Source organism: Limulus polyphemus, unplaced genomic scaffold (genome assembly GCF_000517525.1).
Source record: "Limulus polyphemus unplaced genomic scaffold, Limulus_polyphemus-2.1.2 Scaffold1348, whole genome shotgun sequence".
NCBI classification, from domain to species: Eukaryota; Metazoa; Arthropoda; class Merostomata; order Xiphosura; family Limulidae; genus Limulus; species Limulus polyphemus.
Window position 1 is genome coordinate 146353 of NW_013666958.1, and position 10332 is coordinate 156684.

At 31.9% G+C, this 10332-nt stretch overlaps 1 protein-coding gene across 2 annotated transcripts in view; it reads right to left on the reverse strand.

The window, feature by feature from the left end:
- LOC106463206 (general transcription factor 3C polypeptide 3-like) overlaps positions 1-10332 on the reverse strand; it is a 153698-nt gene that overhangs the window by 91325 nt on the left and 52041 nt on the right. For both annotated transcript variants that reach the window (XM_013923203.2, XM_022390654.1), the window contains exon 6: positions 3087-3216. In XM_013923203.2, the coding sequence (XP_013778657.1) occupies positions 3087-3216 (130 nt within the window). The remainder of the gene's footprint in view (positions 1-3086; positions 3217-10332) is intronic.

Below are 10332 nucleotides of genomic sequence, written 5' to 3' on the forward strand. Positions count from 1 at the left end.
GTGTGTTTGTTTTAGTATGTATGTACATATGTTGTAATTCAACTCAAGACAGTACAAGAAAGAAGCTTCATAGAAATATGATAAATAATTAAAAAGCCTAGCAGCATTCATTACATGAAAGAGAAGTTATTATGAATGATTTATATTCAAATAATATAAACATAAAAAAATCCAAATGGTCTGTTGGCTATAAAATACACACAAAAACTATGTATAGGTAGATAAGCAAAGATGGAAAGTACATATATACACAGTTAGTGTTCAGAGGTGTAATTTTATAAAATATTCTATTTGTCATTAGGCAGGTAAGTCACAGTCTTCCATATGTTCAGTTAGTATCATCACTTCTTTACTAATTGTAAAGCTAACTTAGAGACATTATTTAAGTTTCACTCTCTTGTTTTCACAATAAGTCATAAATAGTTTCAGAACATACCACTAATAAAAACTGTGTGAAGAGTTATGATAAAATGTACATTTAAGTTTTCCCCCCTTGCTGTCTTTAAAAACTAACCATGCACAAAGACTGGTTCAGTACTGTCCAGCTCATGCTAGCAAGATAACTTTCTTGTCTATACCATGTGTTATTTACACCTTACGTTTTGTTATGAGTATTCATAACAGTCTAGTATTCTTGCACAAGAAACTGATTTCTTTTTTATCCTACACAAAAGATGATGTTTTTTTCAGTATTTTAGATGCAAATAACAAATACAATTTTTAGCTTCCCCTCCCCACACTTTTGGTAATCAGTTCACTTGTTCATCAGACGAATATTATGTATAAAAATAGTCAATTTGACATAAAAATTTGTCTGTCAAGGTCACCAAGCAATCTGAAGTACTTGTAATTTCCTGTTGTTAAATATTAATTTATTCTCTTAAAATATATTAACAGGTTAATCAATTCTGATTTTATTATTTCTACTGGTTATTTCCTTGGTGAAAAGAAACTGAAGTAAATTACTTAAAAAAAAGTTAAAACCTAGAAAAATTTTGAAGTAAATCATTTAGTAAAATGAAATTATTAAATATTTCCAACACAGTTTTAAATTTCTTTTTGTGACATAAAACAATATTTTCAGAAAGTCATATGGGTCATTATCTAAAGTAAGATCATAACCATATCATTCAAAGTTTTCAAATTCTACCACACAATTTCAAAATATTAAAAGTATTTAACATAGTATTGTTAGCTAGAAAGAAATACAAGCTGTAATGATGAGATTAAATAAGTCCTAGAAAGTTCTAAAGATATAATATCAGGTTTTCTAGTACATTCAATGGTAGATTATAAATACAGGATCAGTGAAGCATCAAGACGATAGTTGAGGAATGGCTAAAATTACAGTTAAGAAGATAGAGAGTTGTTTCTAGCTGATAGAGAGATCAGTCAGTATGTTTTTATTTTTTGTGAAGTATCTGGATTTTTCATAGGTATTGTACATACTGAGTTACTTTGCATGTATGAGTAAATTTATTCTTTAAATTGGTGTAGTGCAGTTAGCATCACTTGTAGGTGTAAGTTTACAAGTTACAAGTTTTCAAGCTTGTAAAAATGTCAAAGAAGAAATAAACTGCTTTGTTACTGTTTACTAGTAAAAAAAAAGAATATATATATATATTCATGGACTAATCTTTAGCAAAAATTCAGTAACAAAATCAGATTTTTTTGTATAAAAGACTTGTAATGTTTAGTAAAAGTATGCTAAATTTTGTGAAGATACAGATACTATGTTAAAAGTTATAGTATGGAAACTATAACGAGTACAAAATAATCATGAGTAACCTTCTAGCTAAGAACCGTAACAACCATCAAGTATAGTATTTATCTCACTATCCGTTATTTATAAAAGTTATTTCTGTAACCCACTAAGCTCATGCTGTAGAATTTATTTGTTGTTAATCACAAAGCTATACAATGGGCTATCTGTGCTGTATCCACATGTAGAGAAGTTCATTATAAGATTTCATACTTGTATTTTATGAGCAGGAACTTTTATAATGTGAAAAGAAACTCAATGTAATTACTTCAAAACATTAAACTAACAATTACATACAAAAACAATAAGTCACATGACTAAGAAAGACTTGTGACACAGTAAGTAAAAGTTTAGAAATTTAAAGTCCATAAACAACATAGGAAGTTCTATGGCAAACAGATTGTAAGAAAGAATAATCCCAGCTTTTAGATCATACATTTATGATTTTATCAGCTTTAGAAAGTTTAATTAAATTTTCAATTCTACAGTTTTTGAAACCATAATCTTCAAAAAATCACTACTTTCAAACCATTTGAACCAGAAATAAGAAACTAAAATGTACAAAGACCAAGACTTGCAACTGTGTACCTTAACAAGTTTTATATGCACAGGCAGAGAAAATTATAATTGTCAACATTGTCTGCATATGAACAAAAACTGAGCCCCACAAAAATACAAAGATGGAAATAATTTCTAATAAATAAATATTCCAAAGTTTAGTTTGTACAGGATAAAAAAAAATAAACTAAAAAGATCATTAGAAGAATAGCTTGGATTAATATGATTATGATAACAGCATCCAAAACGGGTATCTTGTATTGCCAATGGACTTCTAGAATGCTAGTGAAAACCTCAAATGAAGATTACTGAAGAAAAATTATAAGGGATAATGCCCGAATGCTTAAACTCACAAAATCTCAAACCAACCTACAACTTATCATCCACATTTGATTTCGAATATGACAGTAACCCCACAATAGCAATTAAAAAGTTAAAAAGAACAAACATTTAATTGCAAATCTCATACACCACCTTTGTAGTAAGGGTTGACAGGTTATGTTGCTTACAATCATATTATATAGGAGGTTTATAACTATTATATTACTGCAATATTCACTCTGTTGTTGGGTGGTGACGATCAGGTATATTTCCTGCCTTATATTACACAGATAGATAAGATCTGTAATCCAAATTTATAACGTTCTATAAGTTAACTGGTGAGACATGATATTAACCAGTTTTTCTGTTGCTTTTTTTTTGTGTGTCATTGCATACATATATAATTCTACAGTGATATACTACATTTCATATAAAGTTATCTTACCAAGTCGAATAATTTCCATACACATTTTGGTGGCATCGTCATAGTCACCTCTAGCGAAACATAGATTGGCTTCTCCCATAAGTCCCTGTAAGTCTCTAGGTAACCTGCCACGACGTTTCCGTTTTCTCATCTAGTAAATATAGGCAGCATTTTCATACGAATCAACGTAAAGATCTAAAAAATACCTTGTTACTTAAAAAACAAACAGACATCCAATCATGGTCAAACTATGTACACATCTTATTCAGACACTTATATGAACTTACATCTCTGACAAAACATTCTGCTTGCCATAACTAAGAATTGAACTCTTCAATTTGGTTTTAGCCATTATCCAAATTTACATATAACTTTAATAGCCAAATAACAGTAATTAGATTTTGTCTCTGTCAAAACATACACATACTATAACACTTTTTTCATCATTATGCTTAAAAGGGGTAAACAGATTTTCTTATGTAACCCAACTTGTGATTTCATAAGTACATTGAAGTGTTATATCATGTTTCATGTTAATCAAACCTCTTCTTTTAAAAAACAAATAAAACCCTGAAAATTGTGTTCTCTAACAACTTTCTATTCATGAAGATAAAAATGGTGCAGCATCAGTTGCCACAAATTTGAAGCTTGTTGCAAGTAGTTTATGTATTACATATTAAGTTTATCGAGTGGATTCATATCATTTACAGTATTTAAACTATATATCAATTATTTTAATCCCAAATCTTATTAGTAAATATTGGAGAATTATCTTTATTATAATTACAAATATAGTTGCATTTCCATTTAAAAACATGAAAACATATATGTGTGTTTGTGTATATACATCCTGATTTTGAAACAAAGAACAAGTATTTCATTTTGAATTCACTTACTGATTATAAGCATTATTTTATTACAAGTTACAGCTTTTACAGTAAGGAAGAATACTTCTAAATCAAGTACAATGTTTGGATCACTAGTCCAATCTCTCAAGTACACACGTTTTAATGGTAGAGAAGGTTAAATAATGGTTTGAGTACTAATACCTTTACTGTTAAAGCCTGTGCATTTGAGAATGATCACACCAGTGATCAAAACATCATACCTGTTTTAAAAATATTCTTCCTTACTGTAAAAGCTGTAATTTGTAATAAAAAATGAGTATGTTTATAAAGAGCACTGGCTAAATAAACTTATTGAAAGTAATCTAACTTTGTTTATTTCATAGTTATGACAAAAAATAACAAAACTTCAACATTCTAGATCTATAACACATTACTACAACAGACTTCAATGTTGGAAATCTTCTTTCAGTTGTAATACAAAAAGGAATGAGGGAAAACTGTAATAGAAGGATAAATAATTTAATAAATCTATAGTAACTTACAATCATGACAATTCTACTTTTGCATGCTTCAAGCCCTTGTTAAAAGTAACTAGTTTTCATCCAACATAAACTGAAAGACAAGTTTTGCAAAAGTATACAAAATTTACAAAACTAAAACTTATGGAAATACTGAAACATTACACTTTTAAAGTCTAAAATGCAACTTGTCTGAACCAAAGATAATCCTGAAATATAAAATGAACATGGACATTAGATTGTAGCCATGTAAATAAAGTATGGTGTTAAGATTCTCTTGCAATTTGGTAAAATACATTCAATTTGCAAAATTAATGCATAACCTTTAAAAACATAACCTTTAGCAATGTTTCAGACAAGCTGAATCCTGGATGTTTCAACAAAATGTGATGGGGTTGGTTCATTGGAAGAACCCCATATCGGAGAAGAAATTTTGACCATAATTCCAAATCTACTACATACAACTCCATGAAATAAGGCATGATTTTAGTAAGATGTACAAGTCTTGAAAAAAGTATTTGTTCTCAAGATATGTCTCTGAACTGATAACATCAATCAAACTCTGACAAGTCAGAGTGCAAGGGGATGTACACTGGAAGAATAAAAGAATTTTTGTCCACAATACAGTTTGCATAAACTCTAAAGCCTCCAAAATGCATACTTATAGTTTTTTCAGTATCCCTGTATATTGTATTTGGTACTTACTCTCGACTACCATGTACTGTCATCAGTAAAGTAGGGTAAATAGAAAAGTTGATAACTGACATCCAATACATAAAACCATGATGAATGTCAGCAAAAGGTCATGCCATGCACACTTTTACATCCCACCCATGCACATAGGGTTAAATATCAAATAATATGAAGTACAAATGAAATTTACATTTTATGCATAATAACTGTACCTTACACTGACAGCTTGTTTTTATATATTATTGCCAAATGACCTTCTGGTCAGAGCTAGTACCAGATAAAGGCCCTTTTCAGGGCCCACACAGAAGAAAAATTGGATCAACAATGACACTCTATTATTTCAATGTTAAAATCTTATCTAAAGCAAAGTGTGATTTACATGTGAAAGAATCATGCCACAACAACATGGACATTGCCCTCCTTCAACAGAACCATCTAGAAATGCAAATGAACCATAGAAACCACATTCCTGGATATTGTTGTCACAAAAAATACATTATAACTATCTACGTCAAAAGTACACTCACAAACAATACTGAAGCTATTCAAAAAGATGACCCCGTTCTATGTTTCCATCATAGTCAATAACATAATGATCACCAACTTATATAAACCTCTGTCAGAATTATGGCCAGCCCTGGTACTCACAGACACAGAACATCCAGTGATATTAGTTGGGGGCTTTAATAGCTACCACCATATGTGAAGCTATATCAGCAACAATACAGCAGGAGAACAGCTTGCAGACTGGGCAGAATTCAAAGATCTTACTCTACTGTAAGATGCGAAACAACCAGGGATGTTTCACACAGCCAGGTGGAAAGAAGACTATTTTCCTGACCACTGTTTCATTTCCCATGACATCTAAGATAGGAACTTTACCTCTTCATGAAAAATCCTCTGAAATTTTCATGCTTCCTAACATTGATCGAGACTTCTCCCCATTGGTACTAAAGTTTCACTAGTTCCTTCAAAGCCAAAACCACATTGGAGCTTTCGAAAAGGCCAGTGGGACAATTTCACCAACACAATTGAAGGCACTATAGACAGCATTCCTCTGCTTCCAGAAAACTATGGCTGTTTAATCCACATGCTAAAAAACTTACAGCCACAAATGCTGACCCCCCAAATCTACAAGAAGGAATATATTTCCTGTTAATCCCAATAAAACAAGTGGCTTCTGGATATCCACAATCAAAAGCCAGACCTGAGATGGCATAAATGCTTCTCAGCTTTCTTAACAATGCTCAGCTTTGGAGATGGTAAAAATCTGTCAAAAGCAGAGATTTTATGCACTCAAACTCAAGGAGTTGGAACATCTTCCATCATCTGGGAGTTGCTGAACATACCAACAATCAAAAAGTTTACCAGATGAGATTGCAGTTCAGCTGCCAATCGACTCTAAAGCACCAACAACTTGGGTAAATAAACAAATCAAGTCCTTGAAAATCTCACTCAAAAATATCGACCATATGTCCCCATCGTTAGAACCATATACCTTGAAAGAGATTAATGACATGCTTACAGCTACATAGTTAGGTAAAACAGCTGATGTCATTTGCCTTTACCCAGAATTCCTGAAGAAACTTGGACCCAATGGATGGGCATGGTCGATAAATCTGTTTACCAGAAATATGCACAATGGAAACATTCCTACAATCTGGCACTAGACAAAACTCATTGCAATTTTGAAACCAGGAAATTATCCTGAAGACACTTGAAGCTACCAACCAATCACCTTAAACAGAATCAACCCTCTCTTTCAATCAGCTATGACTACATTTCAAGTCAGATTTCAGAAAGATCAAAACTGCTCGAACTAGTTCCTCACCCTTACTTTACACATGAGGGGGGGGGTAGTATCAATGAACAAAGACTGGCATAATGTTTATGGATCTTTCATGTACTTATGATACACTCTGGCAGAGCACTATGCTTTCTAAACTGTCAAAAGTAATTAGATGTGTGAAAACACTGTGACTTATAAGTTCTATAGTCAGCAACACACATTTCAGGGTACAACGTGGGAAGAAAATAAGCTGCTTTCATACCTCAAACAAATACCTATCACACAGGTTGGTACTTGCTCCAGCCCTGTTTAACATCTACACAGCAGATCTTCCCCAAACAAGCTCAAGGAGCGTATGCAGATGATCATGTTCTCACAGCTCAGTCATCTGACTTCTGTGCAATCAGAACACACCTTACACAAAACCTGAATTGATGGCTTCAACCAAACACTGCATGTGCTTCCAGCAACATAGCAACTCATTTGCTAAATCTAAACTCAGTGTCCATTTCTGTTGGTGCACCTTTGAACACCAAAATATCTAGCCATAGTGAATCCAGTGAATCTGGTATGGAAATTAGCTGCTACCATATGGGGCAGCAAAACAAGCACTCTAAGAAGTGCTACACTTTCACCTGTCAATTCAGCAGCAGAGTATATCTGCTTCACATTAGTAAACAGCTGTTAAACAAATCTCACTGATGTCCAATTAAGATCAGCTATGCAAGTTGTTATTGTAGCCCAAAATTCAACAAAGATTGAATGTCTCCCTGTCTATACACACACATATCCATCATCAGCAGATCACTACCAAAACGTGTGACTGACTTAGAGCAAATCCTATGATTCCAGTCAACAACAACTTACAGAAGCCTCCCCATACCCAACTCAAATCTCACCAACCCTACTGGTCTACAGTAAGAAGCCTCACATCTCGGAGTCAATCTACGATAAAACATTGGAAAGATTCATGGATCCACAGAATATTAAAAACCAACAAAAGAAGTTCCAGTGTTTGATCTCCAGCATTAGGCATAGACAGTCATAAATCATATCTGCACCAGGCAAACAAAGTGTGGCTACCTGCAACATCAATGATGGATTAAAGACACCCTCATGTGTGATTGTGGACATCCAACTGAAAGGATTGATCACAGTATAAATGTGTGTCCTAAATGCCACTTTTTGGGAGGTATCAGACCTCAATATACACTTCTAATTTGCTGTTGTAACACTCCATACAAAGAAGATCAAGCTCCTTGGTACTTTGTTGGTTTCTAGCATCTCTATGGTCAATTTTAAACATACCATACACTATTCAGTAGCTACAAATACGTCAAGAACCCAAGATACTATTTAGCACGTATTGGTAAGCTTTTTTATAAAAGTATGGCATGTCCTCTACAAATATTAATTATTTAGCATAATTAATATGCAGCAATGGAAAGAACAAAATATATGTTCTATTTTGTGCTGATTTGCCCCATGGCAACATTGTTTGTAGTCAATGAAGCAAAAAGAAATGACTGATGTCTGTTTTTTTTAAAGAACAAGTTTTATATGTAGTTAAAAGAAAGTTCCTAGTTCAAATGTGGAACCATAGTTAAGGCACACCCTAAAAGCTTTCTTTGAAAAAACTTATTAAAAGTACTAATGAAATCCTGCTCATATTAGATTTTTAATCACCCAAAATGCACTTTACTCACACAGTGTCAGAATTGAGGTTTAACTTACACAAAATCTAATATTTAACACTGATTTTAAGAAATAAATCACTAACAAAATATAATTATAATTCAGTATCATTTTTATGTACATTTCTTCAGACCTAAAGCTATCACTATGAAAAATAAAATGTTACATTTTGTATCACGACAATCCAGTTATTTATCATCTATAAAAACTTATTAAGTTTTGTTTTTCAAAATTAGTTTATGTTTGATGACAACTCCAGATTTCACTTACCAAAGATTTAGAGACATGATGGTTGGTATACTTTATTACAGTTTATTTAACAGAATATTACAACTGTAATTGCCAATTATACACACTTCTAGTGTTTCCAACTGGTTACAAGAATCTTAATACTAGTCAAACAGATCTTAACTAATACCATGAGCATTTTACACTCTTTAGTATTAATACAATAACTGATAATCATGCTGAACCAGCAGTGAAATGGCACACACATGGATCTCTACCTGCATGTCATATCTGACAATTAGCTACACAGTGACAATAATGAGCAAAATATTCCAAAATAATTATCCCTGCAGTATGATAAAGTCAAAAGTTTAATTTCAATACATAATATATAATTTCAATATAATAATTTACTTTGAATATATATCTCAGAAATGAAATAAAAAAAACAGAGTTTACACAATTCAGACTTCAGAATTATTTCTGTAATTTATATTCCAAATGAGAACAATAGTCATCAATTAAATAAATACATGTACAGTGGAGAACACAAATATGTGAAAGATAAAATTTACTGTGAAAGTAAATATTAAATTCCAATGTACACCATCTACTCAAAGATCTTTACATAATAAATTCTACTCAAATGATTGAAGTTTATGCTCTGTTCTTCCAGTGCAATTTCACAGTCAAATATAAAACATATAATGAGGCCAAATCTAAAATTAGGGGGTACGTTTCAGGGAATGGTTCCTTGCCCCTGCTAGTGCTGGTCTTGAACAAGGTATTCATTGGATGTTGCATGACTAAGTTGAAGAGCCGTTTTAGCTCTTTCAGCACTGGCTTGGTCCCTGGGACTGACCTCATAACCATTATAGTTTTCATGCTATAACTTTTAAATTAATAAGTGTATGTTAACAAAATTTGGCAGATTATCAGTAAACATTACAATGCTTTCATACACAAAATATATAATTTTTTTATTAAGTCTTAAGGTTTGTAAAGCAATGTTTTTCTCATGTTTTTTTTTTCGCATGTTGTCTATCCAGCATACAAAGTAATTTTCATTTTAAGATTAAAAATACTTTTGTACATCAGAAAATTTTCCAATTTCACATGATAAATCTTTATAATGTCCAGACAGTTATAAAACTTTTCTTAAGAAAAAACTATATATTTTATCTGTTATTTTCAGTAATGAATCTCTGTATGGGTTTGGTCGATTTGACCAATCTCATAACCACATTAACAAAATTACGAAATAAATATAAATTTCATTCTAGAATGACGATAAATTACAACACCAAAACATAAATGATTAAACTAAATAGCTTAAACCTCATAACATTATACATTTACATATATTTATTATTTTGACCTTTCAGCTATGCCTGGCTAACAATACAGAAGTTACAATGACGAGATGCACATGCACTCATGTTATCGTATCCAATAATATAAAACTGACCTTTAGTCTTTACAAAGTGACCTGTCTT